This window comes from Hyla sarda, chromosome 2, assembly GCF_029499605.1.
Source record: "Hyla sarda isolate aHylSar1 chromosome 2, aHylSar1.hap1, whole genome shotgun sequence".
In the NCBI taxonomy this organism is placed as follows: domain Eukaryota; kingdom Metazoa; phylum Chordata; class Amphibia; order Anura; family Hylidae; genus Hyla; species Hyla sarda.
The window spans coordinates 78,476,682-78,491,081 of NC_079190.1; the positions used below are offsets into that span (position 1 = coordinate 78,476,682).

Sequence of the window (14,400 nt, forward strand, 5' to 3'; positions counted from 1 at the left end):
CTTTATAGAGATGCGTTTGTGGTGACGGAAAGCAATGAATCAAGTTTTTCTCTGTGTGGAATAGAGCAAATGTGTAAGCCAGCATTTCCAAACCAGGGGGCCTCCAGCTGTTGAAAACTGCAACTCCCAGCATGCCCGGACAGCCTTCATCTGTCCGGACATGCTGGGAATTGTAGTTTTACAACAGCTGGCGGCACCTTGGTTGGGAAACATTGGTCTACGCTATCGTATCCAGTGTAAACTATACTAATGGAAGCCATGTTGCCATATATATATATATATATATATATATATATACGAGCCTATGTATCTCATAAATGCCTACGTCACAAGAGTCTCTCCTGTAGAGGCGCGTGACCTGCCATGACTGTATAAGAGGCTTTATACTGAGGTCACAGAGAAGAGCGCCACTATAGTATTGTAAACAAAGCCCTCGTATACAAGACGCATGACGTCATAATCTGACATTAGGCTGCTCTACGTAATGGTACAAACAAAAAACAGTCCCGCCGTTACCAGAGCGTCTCCAGCATAACAATAACCACCCCCCTCTGGTGCGCTCCAGCGGTACTTCCGGCCCACCGGAAGTGACGACAGGCAGCTGGAAAAGAGGCTTGTAACGTAGGCCGTAGAGCAGGACTGGATGATGGTGGATTAATGAGCAGACCGGCCACCGGATGTTGTGAGGAGGATAGCGGAGGGGATGGATTCCCTGCTCGCCTCCGCCAGCCGCTCTGAGGACGAGGACTCCTCCGCCGGACATAAGAGGAGCCTCCCCCAGGGCTCTGGCCTCATACCCAAGAGGAGGAGCTCGTCCAGGTGACGTACGGCCCCCCGGGCTTCCCTGACAACATAGTGACCGGCTGCTGTGGGGGTGTAGCCTCATTGCAGGGGGGCAGCACATAATGGAAATTGTAGTTGTGCAAAAGATGGGGGACAAGCTGGTCAGAGGAATCTTATCTTTTAGCGTGCCCCCCATCTGTGCCAGCGACAACCGGTGTCCCCCATCTGTGCCAGCGACAACCGGTGTCCCCCATCTGTGCCAGGGACAGTGTCCCCCATCTGTGCCAGGGACAGCCGGTGTCCCCCATCTGTGCCAGGGTCAGGCGGTGTCCCCCATCTGTGCCAGGGACAGGCGGTGTCCCCCATCTGTGCCAGGGACAGGCGGTGTCCCCCATCTGTGCCAGGGACAGGCGGTGTCCCCCATCTGTGCCAGGGACAGCCGGTGTCCCCCATCTGTGCCAGGGACAGCCGGTGCCCCCCATCTGTGCCAGGGACAGCCGGTGCCCCCCATCTGTGCCAGGGACAGCCGGTGCCCCCCATCTGTGCCAGGGACAGCCGGTGCCCCCCATCTGTGCCAGGGACAGCCGGTGCCCCCCATCTGTGCCAGGGACAGCCGGTGCCCCCCATCTGTGCCAGGGACAGCCGGTGCCCCCCATCTGTGCCAGGGACAGCCGGTGCCCCCCATCTGTGCCAGGGACAGCCGGTGCCCCCCATCTGTGCCAGGGACAGCCGGTGCCCCCCATCTGTGCCAGGGACAGCCGGTGCCCCCCATCTGTGCCAGGGACAGCCGGTGCCCCCCATCTGTGCCAGGGACAGCCGGTGCCCCCCATCTGTGCCAGGGACAGCCGGTGTCCCCCATCTGTGCCAGGGACAGCCGGTGTCCCCCATCTGTGCCAGGGACAGCCGGTGTCCCCCATCTGTGCCAGGGACAGCCGGTGTCCCCCATCTGTGCCAGGGACAGCCGGTGTCCCCCATCTGTGCCAGGGACAGCCGGTGTCCCCCATCTGTGCCAGGGACAGCCGGTGTCCCCCATCTGTGCCAGGGACAGCCGGTGTCCCCCATCTGTGCCAGGGACAGCCGGTGTCCCCCATCTGTGCCAGGGACAGCCGGTGTCCCCCATCTGTGCCAGGGACAGCCGGTGTCCCCCATCTGTGCCAGGGACAGCCGGTGTCCCCCATCTGTGCCAGGGACAGCCGGTGTCCCCCATCTGTGCCAGGGACAGCCGGTGTCCCCCATCTGTGCCAGGGACAGCCGGTGTCCCCCATCTGTGCCAGGGACAGCCGGTGTCCCCCATCTGTGCCAGGGACAGCCGGTGTCCCCCATCTGTGCCAGGGACAGCCGGTGTCCCCCATCTGTGCCAGGGACAGCCGGTGTCCCCCATCTGTGCCAGGGACAGCCGGTGTCCCCCATCTGTGCCAGGGACAGCCGGTGTCCCCCATCTGTGCCAGGGACAGCCGGTGTCCCCCATCTGTGCCAGGGACAGCCGGTGTCCCCCATCTGTGCCAGGGACAGCCGGTGTCCCCCATCTGTGCCAGGGACAGCCGGTGTCCCCCATCTGTGCCAGGGACAGCCGGTGTCCCCCATCTGTGCCAGGGACAGCCGGTGTCCCCCATCTGTGCCAGGGACAGCCGGTGTCCCCCATCTGTGCCAGGGACAGCCGGTGTCCCCCATCTGTGCCAGGGACAGCCGGTGTCCCCCATCTGTGCCAGGGACAGCCGGTGTCCCCCATCTGTGCCAGGGACAGCCGGTGTCCCCCATCTGTGCCAGGGACAGCCGGTGTCCCCCATCTGTGCCAGGGACAGCCGGTGTCCCCCATCTGTGCCAGGGACAGCCGGTGCCCCCCCCCATCTGTGCCAGGGACAGCCGGTGCCCCCCCCCATCTGTGCCAGGGACAGCCGGTGCCCCCCCCATCTGTGCCAGGGACAGCCGGTGCCCCCCCCCATCTGTGCCAGGGACAGCCGGTGCCCCCCCCCATCTGTGCCAGGGACAGCCGGTGCCCCCCCCCATCTGTGCCAGGGACAGCCGGTGCCCCCCCCCATCTGTGCCAGGGACAGCCGGTGCCCCCCCCCATCTGTGCCAGGGACAGCCGGTGCCCCCCCCCATCTGTGCCAGGGACAGCCGGTGCCCCCCCCCATCTGTGCCAGGGACAGCCGGTGCCCCCCCCCATCTGTGCCAGGGACAGCCGGTGCCCCCCCCCATCTGTGCCAGGGACAGCCGGTGCCCCCCCCCCATCTGTGCCAGGGACAGCCGGTGCCCCCCCCCATCTGTGCCAGGGACAGCCGGTGCCCCCCCCCATCTGTGCCAGGGACAGCCGGTGCCCCCCCCCCATCTGTGCCAGGGACAGCCGGTGCCCCCCCCCCATCTGTGCCAGGGACAGCCGGTGCCCCCCCCCCATCTGTGCCAGGGACAGCCGGTGCCCCCCCCCATCTGTGCCAGGGACAGCCGGTGCCCCCCCCCATCTGTGCCAGGGACAGCCGGTGCCCCCCCCCCATCTGTGCCAGGGACAGCCGGTGCCCCCCCCCATCTGTGCCAGGGACAGCCGGTGCCCCCCCCCCATCTGTGCCAGGGACAGCCGGTGCCCCCCCCCATCTGTGCCAGGGACAGCCGGTGCCCCCCCCCATCTGTGCCAGGGACAGCCGGTGCCCCCCCCCCATCTGTGCCAGGGGACAGCCGGTGGCCCCCCCCCATCTGTGCCAGGGACAGCCGGTGGCCCCCCCCCATCTGTGCCAGGGACAGCCGGTGGCCCCCCCCCCATCTGTGCCAGGGACAGCCGGTGGCCCCCCCCCATCTGTGCCAGGGACAGCCGGTGGCCCCCCCCCCATCTGTGCCAGGGACAGCCGGTGGCCCCCCCCCATCTGTGCCAGGGACAGCCGGTGGCCCCCCCCCATCTGTGCCAGGGACAGCCGGTGGCCCCCCCCCATCTGTGCCAGGGACAGCCGGTGGCCCCCCCATCTGTGCCAGGGACAGCCGGTGGCCCCCCCATCTGTGCCAGGGACAGCCGGTGGCCCCCCCCCATCTGTGCCAGGGACAGCCGGTGGCCCCCCCCCATCTGTGCCAGGGACAGCCGGTGGCCCCCCCCCATCTGTGCCAGGGACAGCCGGTGGCCCCCCCCCATCTGTGCCAGGGACAGCCGGTGGCCCCCCCCCCATCTGTGCCAGGGACAGCCGGTGGCCCCCCCCCATCTGTGCCAGGGACAGCCGGTGGCCCCCCCCCATCTGTGCCAGGGACAGCCGGTGGCCCCCCCCCCATCTGTGCCAGGGACAGCCGGTGGCCCCCCCCCCCATCTGTGCCAGGGACAGCCGGTGGCCCCCCCCCATCTGTGCCAGGGACAGCCGGTGGCCCCCCCCCCATCTGTGCCAGGGACAGCCGGTGGCCCCCCCCCCATCTGTGCCAGGGACAGCCGGTGGCCCCCCCCCCATCTGTGCCAGGGACAGCCGGTGGCCCCCCCCCATCTGTGCCAGGGACAGCCGGTGGCCCCCCCCCCATCTGTGCCAGGGACAGCCGGTGGCCCCCCCCCATCTGTGCCAGGGACAGCCGGTGGCCCCCCCCCATCTGTGCCAGGGACAGCCGGTGGCCCCCCCCCATCTGTGCCAGGGACAGCCGGTGGCCCCCCCCCCATCTGTGCCAGGGACAGCCGGTGGCCCCCCCCCATCTGTGCCAGGGACAGCCGGTGGCCCCCCCCCCATCTGTGCCAGGGACAGCCGGTGCCCCCCCCCCATCTGTGCCAGGGACAGCCGGTGCCCCCCCCCCATCTGTGCCAGGGACAGCCGGTGCCCCCCCCCATCTGTGCCAGGGACAGCCGGTGCCCCCCCATCTGTGCCAGGGACAGCCGGTGCCCCCCCATCTGTGCCAGGGACAGCCGGTGGCCCCCCCATCTGTGCCAGGGACAGCCGGTGGCCCCCCCATCTGTGCCAGGGACAGCCAGAGTGCCTCTCCCACCCTATCTGTACCGGTGACAACCAGCATTCCCCTGTCTGTGCCAGTAACAGCCAATGTTGTCGTGGCCCCCCCCAAATCTGTACCTGTGACAGGCAGCCCTCCCCAAATCTGTATCGCAGGCAGCCAGTGACACCCCCCAATTTGTACAGGTGACAGCCAGAGTCTTCCAGCCTATTTGTACCAGTGAAGTGATAGCCAGTGTTTCTTAAACTGTATAAGTGACAACTGGATACTGGATTCTCTCCCCCCCCCCCCCCCCCATATGTACAAATGACAGGATTGTTCTATCAACTAGACAGCCGTGATTCCTATATGCTAAGTAAAATGTTTTGTTTTTTGAATTCTTAGGTTCATTAAAAGAAAGAAATTTGATGATGAATTGGTTGAGAGCAGTCTTGCCAAATCCTCCAGTCGGCCACGAGGCCCCAGTGGAGGAGAATCTGGAAGATTATCTGGCAGTGAACCTTCATCCAGCGAGAAGAAGAAGGTAAGCCACGTTAACAAATGGTGCTGCTGGTTGTCCTGAAGCTCTACTAGGGCATATGGAGAGATTTATTGAGCCCCGTACGTAGCACACTTGTGCAGAATTTGCTCTATTTAGCTCTTTGTCATTTCAGTAAAATTGTCACAACAGAGAGTTTAAGGGGTTACAGTGACTCTGTCAGGAACTTTATGCTGACTGATTCATGCCGACAGGCTACCTTGGAATTAACAACCCTGGTTTACTCAAAAACACAACAGAATTTATCAAACCAAACAAGTTTATTGAATAGTCCAATAAGAAAGTCAAGAGTAACACTGCAGAATTTGAGAGAAACCTAGTTTAATATTGAGTCGGGGCACCAGGGAAGTGTCTCTACCCCCAGCTTTCTTATAAATATATATATGTTCTCAGCCGCTCTGGTTCTAGGTCTGTAACCTGTTGGGGGTGGAGGGCGTACAGTATGCCCTCGCATAGTGGCGGCTGCAGCAGGAGGAGGCAGGCCGGAAAGTGCGGCGGTGGAGGAGGCTGCAGTGAAGATCGCTGGTAGGTTGCAAAACTACAACTCCCAGCATGCCCTGTCTGGGCATGCTGGGAGTTGTAGTTTTGCAACATCTGGAGGGCCACAGTTTGGAGACCACTGTGTAGTGGTCTCCAAACTGTGGTCCTCCAGATGTTGCAAAACGACAACTTTCAGGCTGCACTGACTGTCTGGACATGCTGGGACATATAGTTTTGCAACATCTGAAGTGGCACAGTTTGGAGACCACTACACAGTGGTCTCCAAACTGTGGCCCTCCAGATGTTGCAAAACTACAACTCCCACCATGCCTGGACAGTCTGGGCATGCTTTGAGTTGCAATTTTGCAACATCTGGAGGGTTACAGTTTGGAGACCGGTACTTAGCGGTCTCCAAACTGTTCTTCCCCAGTTGTTGCATAACTACAACTCCTAGCAAGCCTTTCTGCTGTCCGTGCATGCTGGGAGTTGTAGTTTTGCAACAGGTGGAGGCACACTGGCTGTGAAACACTGAGCTAGAGTTTGTTTCCTAACTCAGTGATTCCAACCCATGTGCCTCCATCTGTTGCAAAACTACAACTCCCAGAATGCACTGACAGACCGTAAACGCTGGGAGCTGTAGTTTTGCAACAGCTGGAGGCACACGGGTTGGTATCACTGAGCTAGAGTCTGTTTTCCAATTCAGTGGTTCCCCACCAGTGTGCCTACAGCTGTTGCAAAATTACAAATTACAAGTTTGAGCTGCGGCAAATTTTCTGCCACAGCTTAAACTCCCAGCGGAAAACTCGCTGTGTGAATGTACCCTAAAAACACTACACTAACACAAAATAAAAAGTAAAACACTACATACACACCCTTACACATCCCCCCCCCCCCCCCCCCACGGCAGTGTTTCCTAAACGGAGCCTCCAGCTGTTGCAAAACAACAACTCCCAGTATTGCGGGACAGCCATTGACTGTCCTGGCAGGCTGGGAGTTTCGCAACAGCTAGAGGCACCCTGTTTGGGAAACACTCCCGTAGGGTTTTGGTGGAGACAAGCCCCATCCTTGTATCCGGGTCTGCCCCTATTGCAAATTCCTAACTTAGGCCTCAAATGCGCATGGCGCTCTCTCACTTCAAAAGCCCTGTCGTATTTCAAGGCAACAGTTTAGGCCACATATGGGGTATTTCCGTTCTCGGGAGAAATTGTGTTTCAAATTTTGGGGGGATTTTTCTCCTTTTACCCCTTATGAAAAGGTAAAGTTGGGGGCTTCACCAGCATGTTAGTGTAAAAAATAAAAACATTTACACTAACATGCTGGTGTTGCCGCATACTTTTCATTTTCACAAGAAGTAAAAGGAGAAAAAGATCCCAAAATTTATAACGCAATTTCTCCTGAGTACGGAAATACCCCATATGTGGGCGTAAAATGCTCTGCGGACGAACTACATGGCTCAGGAGTGGGAGAGTGCCATGTACAGTTGAGGCCTAAATTGGTGATTTGCACATGGGTGGCTGATAGTTACAGCAGTTCTGACATGAACGCAAAAAAAAAACGCCCACATGTGACCCCATTTTGGAAACTACACCCCTCAAGAGACCTAACAAGGGGTATAGTGAGCCTTAACAACCCAAAATGTGAACATTTTATTTTTTTCATTTTTTTTTCTCCTTAAATGCTGGTGTCACCCAAAATTTTTCATTTTCACAAGGGGTAATAGGAAAAAAAAGCCTCCCAAAATTTGTAACCCAATTTCTTCTGAGTATATAAATACCCCATGTGTGAACGTCAAGTGCTCGGCTGGCGCGCTACAGGGCTCAAAAGAGGAGCACCATTGGGCTTTTGGAGAGAGAATTAGGCTGCAATTGAAGGCCATGTGTGTTTACAAAGCCCTCCTGGAGCCAGAACAATGGACCTCCCCCACATGTGACCCCATTTTGGAAACTACATCCCTCACGGAATATAATAAGGAGTGCAGTGAGCATTTACACCCCATTGTGTCTGACAGATTTTTTGAACAATTAAATTTTTCATTTGCACAGCCCACTGTTCCAAAGATCTGTCAAACGCCAGTCGGGTGTAAATGCTAACTGCACCCTTTATTAAATTCTGTGAGGGGTGTAGCTTCCAAAATGGGGTAACGTGGGGGGGGTCCACTGTTCTGGCACCACAGGGGGGGGGGGGCTTTGTAAACGCACTTGGCCCCCGACTTCCATTCCAGCCAAATTCTCTCTCCAAAAGCTCAATGGCGCTCCTTCTCTTCTGAGCATTGTAGTTCGCCCGCAGAGCACTTTACATCCCCATATGGGGTATTTCCATACTCAGAAGAGATGGGGCTACAAATATTTGGGGGCATTTTCTCCTATTACTACTTGTGAAAATGAAAAATTTGGGGTAACACCAGCATTTTATTGAAAAAGATAATTTTTTTTTTAATTTTTACGTCCCACTTTAACGAAAGTTTGTCAATCACCTGTGGGATGTTAACCCCTTAAGGACCCGGGCTTTTTCCGTTTTTTCATTTTCAATTTTTCCTCCTTAACTTTAAAAAATCATAACTATTTAAAATTTTCACCTAAAATTCTATATGATGGCTTATTTTTTGCGTCACTAATTCTACTTTGTAATGACATTAGTCATTTTACCCAAAAATTTACGGTGAAACGGGGAAAAAAATCAATGTGCGACAAAATTTATGAAAAAACACTATTTTGTAAGTTTTGGGTGCTTCCGTTTTTACACAGTACATTTTTCTGCAAAAATGACACCTTATCTTTATTCTGTAGGTCCATACGGTTAAAATGATACCCTACTTATATAGGTTTAATTTTGTATCACTTCAGAAAAAAATCATGAATACATGCAGGAAAATTTATACGTTTAAAATGGTCATCTTTTGACCCCTATAACTTTTAATTTTTCTGTGTTCAGGGCGCTATGAGGGCTCATTTTTTGTGCCGTGATCTGAAGTTTTTATCGGTACCATTTTTGTTCTGATCAGACTTTTTGATCACTTTTTATTCATGCGCTATTTTGGACTTGGAATTTTTTTGCGCGTACGCCATTGAACGTGTGGTTTAAAAAGTGGTATATTTTTATAATTCGGACATTTCCGCACGCGGCGATACCACATGTTTATTTTTATTAACACTGTGTTTTTTTTATTCTTGGAAATGCCGGGTGATTCAAACTTTTATTAGGGGAAGGGATAATTCAAAGGGTTAATGATTTTTTTTTACACTTTTTTCTTATGCAATATTATAGCTCCCATAAGGGGCTATAACATTGCATTAACTGATCTTTAACACTGATCCATTCCTATGGAGATGCATCAATCAGTGTTTTCGGCGATTGATTGCTCAAGCCTGGATCTCAGGCTTGAAGCATTCATTCGGCGATCGGACAGCGCAGGAGAAGATAAGAAGACCTCCTCCTGTGCTACAGCTGTTCGGGATGCCGAACAGCTCCCTGAGCTAGCCGGGCACTTTCACTTTCGTTTTTAGCCTCGCGGCTCCTCTATTAGCGCTTCACTATGACGCCGGGCCCGCCGCGATATGATGCGGGGTCGCCGTGTGACCCTGCATTATATCGCAGGACCGGGACCCATGACGTACGCGTACGTCATGAGTCCTTAAGGGGTTAAGGTTTACTGTACCCCTTGTTACGTTCCTTGAGGGGTGTAGTTTCCAAAATGGTGTGCCATGTTTTTTTTTTTTTTTTTTTTTTTTTTTTTTTTTTTTTTACTGTTCTGGCATCATAGGGGCTTCCTATATGAGACATGCCCACCAGAAACCATTTCAGCAAAACTCGCTCTCCAAAAGCCCATTGTTGCTCCTTCCCTTCTGAGCCCTCTACTGCACCCACAGAACACTTTACATCCACATATGAAGTATAGCCTTACTAGAGAGAAATGGGGTTACAAATTTGGGGGGCATTTTCTCATATTACTCCTTGTGAAAATGAAAAGTTTGGGGTAACACCAGCATTTTAGTGTTAAAAATCAAAATTTTCATTTTCACGTCCCACTTTAACGAAAGTTCGTCAATCACCTGTGGAGTATAAAGACTAAATTTACCCCTTGTTAAGTTTTTTGAGGGGTCTAGTTTCCAAAATGGTGTGCCATGTGTTTTTTTTTTTTTTTACTGTTCATAAATGCGACATGCCCCCCAAAAACCATTTCAGCAAAATTCACTCTCCAAAATCCCATTTTCGCTCCTTCTCTTCTGAGCCCTCTAGAGCACTTAACATCCACATATGAGGTATTTCTTTACTCGAGAGAAAATGAATTACAAGTTTTGGAGGCCCTTTTTACTCCTTGTAAAAATGAAAAAATGGGGCTACAATTACATGTTAGTGTAAAAAATTAAGATTTTTATTTTTCTCCTCCATTTTGCTGCTATTCCTGTGAAACACCTAAAGGGTTAACAAACTTTTTGAATACTTTGAGGGGTGCAGTTTTCATAATGGGGTCCATTGTAGGGGATTTCCCAAAAAAAAAAAAATCTAATTCACTTCAAAACTTAACTGGTGCCTGAAAAATTCTGATTTTTACATTTTATTGGAAAATTGCTGCTATACTTTGAAGCCATTTGATGTCTTCAAAAAGTAAAGACATGCCAACTTTATGATGCCAACATAGTTATCATATTGTATTTGTGAATCAATATGTAATTTATTTGACATGTCCCTTTTCCTCACAAGCAGAGAGCTTCAAAGTCAGAAAAATGCAAAATTTTCAAATTTTTCCTGAAATTTTGGAATGATGCAAGTATCGACGAAAATTTACCACTAACACAAAGTAGAATATGTCACGAAAAAACAATCTCGGAATCAAACAAGTAAAAGCATCCCAGAGTTATTAATGCATAAAGGGAAAAAAATGCTCCCATCCTTAGGGTCATATTGGGATCTGTTCTAAAGGAGTTACCGTATTTTTCGCCATATAAGACGCTCCGGCATATAAGACGCACCCAATTTTAAAGGAGGAAAATCTAGAAAAAAAAGATTCTGAACCAAATACTGTAGTAAAATATTTTATATCAGTATAGTTCCCCCACAATAGTTGGCAGTATAGTTCCTCCACAATGGTAGGCAGCTCCTCCCCCCCCACAATAGTTGGCAGTATAGTTCCCCCACAACGGTAGGCAGCTCCTTCCCCCTCCCCCCCCACAATGATTGGCAGTATAGTTCCCCCACAATAATTGGCAGTATAGTTCCCCCACAATGGTAGGCAGCTCCTCCCCCCCACAATGGTTGGCAGTATAGTTCCCCTACAATAGTTGGCAGTATAGTTCCCCCACAATGGTAGGCAGCTCCTCCCCCCCCCCCCCCCCCAATGGTTGGCAGTATAGTTCCCCCACAATAGTTGGCAGTATAGTTCCCCCACAATAGTTGGCAGTATAGTTCCCCCACAATGGTAGGCACTGGCAGCTCCCCCCCACAATAGTTGGCAGTATAGTTCCCCCACAATGGTAGGCAGCTTCCCCCCCCCCCTCCAAAATGGTAGGCAGCTTCCCCCCCCCCCCCCTCCAAAATGGTAGGCAGCTCCCCCCCCCCCCCCCCCTCCACAATGGTTGGCAGTATAGTTCCCCCACAATGGTTGGCAGTATAGTTCCCCCACAATGGCTGGCAGTATAGTTCCCCCGCAATAGTAGGCAGCTCCCCCCCACAGACATACAGCTTCAAGCCATATACAGTGTATGGCTGGAGGCTGTATCTCTGTGTGCTGCCCCACAGTGATCCGGTCACCGCTCCTCTGGCCCAGTGTCACATCTACTGCTATGGCCTATGGACCATAGCAGTAGGTGCCGGGACCGGAGGAGCGGTGACCGGAACGCTGAAGATTACACACCGCCGGTCACTCACCAGGCCCCGGTCGGCGTGCGTCTTCCTCCGGTCCTCCAGCGCCTCTGGTTGTACGCACGGGACGTCACTCAGGTCCCGTGCGTACAACCATAGAGAGGCAGAGGATCGCAGGAAGACCGCAGGAGGACCGGAGGAGGACGCGCATCGGCCGGGGAATGGTGAGTGACCCGCGGACATCCTTATGTCCCGAAAAGATTTTTCGGGACATAGGGATGTCCGGCATAGGAAAACCTATGATTTTATCTGCCCGGGCCGGCTCCTGTGTGCGGCTGCAGGCGGGGGCCGGCCAGAGCAGGTAAAAACGAATACTGTATATTAAAAACCAGGGGGCCTCCAGCTGTTGTGAAACTACAACTACCAGCATGCCCAGACAGCCTTTGCCGGTCCGGGCATGCTGGTAGTTGTAGTTTCAGAACAGCTGGAGGCCCCCTGGTTTTTAGTATACAGTTATTAGTAATTCACTTGCCTGGCGCCCGGAACTGTATGTTCCAGGCGTAGGGCAATAAACATAGCCGGTGTGAGGGGAAAAATTCACCGGCGGTCATGAGGCTGCTGCGGGTGGGGAGCGGGTAGTCAGCGCTGTACCGCACCGCCGCAGCCTCTGTACTTACCGCTGACTTCCCGCTCTCGCCCGCAACAGCCTCGGGCGTATATTCGCCGTATAAGACGCACCAACTTTTCCCCCCACGTTTTGGGGAAGAAAAAGTGCGTCTTATACGGCGAAAAATACGGTAACCTGGGAGACTGCTTCTAAGACACTTCTGTGGTTTCATGACTTTAGTTTTATACTGTTATTTTCTGAAACGCCACCGCCTGCTTTTTAGGGCTCGTCCACACTACTCACTTTCCATCAGCGGAATTCCGCTTGCAGCAGAGTGACTTTTGTTTTGAGGGGATTCTGCTGCTTTGTGTATACTGTGAAATCACCACAGAAGAATTCTTCTGACGGAAAGTACATCTGCTCAAAGAATGAACGTATTCCACTGAGATTGCATTGCTGTCTATGGAGACAGAAATGTCTGCACAATACCTCCAAAGTACCCGGCGGTGCCTGCTGCAAGCATACATGCAACTATCAGACTTCCGCTTGACTAATGTCCGTAGTGTGGACGAACCCTTAGGTAATGTTCACGCGGCTGAATTTCTGTGCAGAATTTACTACACATTTGCTCTTCAATGGGATTCCGCTGTCCAAAAAGTCTTGTCTTATAATTTTGTTGAATTGTGGGCGGAATTCTATTGAACTCAATAGGGCTTGATTTTTGGCAGAATTCTGTGTCCAGAAAGCTTTGCTGAATGGAATTTGTGCGGAATTGTCATGTGAACATAGCCTTAGAGTAAAAGCTTAGCTGTTAGTTAAAAGGTTGACTGTCAGTATTTCATGCTGTCCGTTGTTTGGTAATATTTCACTAAATGTGCATCCACAGTAAAGTCCTTTTTAAACACTGCTCCAACAAATAAAGGGAACACTTAAACGACACAATGCAACTCCAAGTCAATCACACGTCTGTGAAATCACACTGTCCACTCAGGAAGCAACACTGATTGACAATCAATTTCACGTGTTGTTGTGCAAATGGAACAGACAACAGGTGGAAATTATAGGCAATTAGCAAGACACCCCAAAAAAGAGTGGTTCTGCAGGTGGTGACCACAGACCACTTCTCTGTTCCTATGCTTCCTGGGTGATGTTTTGGTCACTTTTGAATGCTGGCGGTGCTTTCACTCTAGTGGTAGCATGAGATGGAGTCTACAACACCCACAAATGGCTCAGGTAGTGCAGCTCATCCAGGATGGCACATCAATGGGAGCTGTGGCAAGAAGGTTTGCTATGTCTGTTAGCGTAGTGTCCAGAACATGGAGGCACTACCAGGAGACAGGCCAGTACATCAGGAGACGTGGAGGAGGCCGTATGAGGGCAACAACTCAGCAGCAGGACTGCTACCTCTGCCTTTGTGCATGGACTAGCAGGAGGAGCACTGCCAGGGCCCTGCAAAATGACCTCCTGCATGTGTCCACTCAAACGGTCAGAAACAGACTCCATGAGGGTGGTATGAGGGCCCGACATCCACAGGTGGGGGTGCAGGACACTTGGCATTTGCCAGAGAACACCAAGATTGGCAAATTTTCCATTGGCGCCTTGTGCTCTTCACAGATGAAAGCAGGTTCTCACTGAGCACATGTGACAGATTTGATTTGACAGTCTGGAGACGCCGTGGAGAACGTTCTGCTGCCTGCAACATCCTCCATGACCGGTTTGGCAGTGGGTCAGTAATGGTGTGGGGTGGCATTTCTTTGGGGGGCCGCACATCCCTCCATGTGCTTGCTAGAGGTAGCCTGACTGCCATTAGGTACCGAGATGATATCCTCAGACCCCTTGTGAGACCGTATGCTGGTGCGGTTGGCCCTGGATTCCTCCTAATGCAAGACAATGCTAGACCTCAAGTAGCTTGAGTGTGTCAGCAGTTCCTGCAAGAGGAAGACATTGATGCTATGGACTGGCCCGCCTGTTCCCCAGACCTGAAACCGATTGAGCACATCTGGGACATCATGTCCCGCTCCATCCACCAATGCCACGTTGCACACACAGACTTTCCAGGAGTTGGTGGATGCTTTAGTCCAGGTCTGGGAGGACATCCCTCAGGAGACCATCCTTCACCTCATCAGGAGCATGCCCAGGCGTCATATGGGCATGTGGAGGCCACACACACTACTGAGCCTCATTTTGACTTATTTTAAGGACATTACATCAAGCCTGTAGTGGGGTTTTCCACTTTGATTTTGAGTGTGACTCCATATCCAGATCTCCATGGGTTGATCAATTTGATTTC

The 14,400-nt window shown here is 53.2% G+C and overlaps 1 protein-coding gene across 2 annotated transcripts in view; it reads left to right on the forward strand.

Annotated features, from left to right (window-relative positions):
- Positions 1–551: 551 nt before the first annotated feature.
- The window catches only part of MCRS1 (microspherule protein 1), a 47,955-nt gene continuing 34,106 nt past the window's right edge, over positions 552–14,400 (forward strand). The window contains exons 1-2 of one of the 2 annotated variants that reach the window (XM_056562196.1): positions 552–819; positions 5,071–5,209. In XM_056562196.1, coding sequence (XP_056418171.1) covers positions 704–819; positions 5,071–5,209 — 255 coding nt within the window. In that variant the 5' untranslated portion in view covers positions 552–703. The remainder of the gene's footprint in view (positions 820–5,070; positions 5,210–14,400) is intronic. The other variant, XM_056562195.1, reaches the window with a different exon arrangement.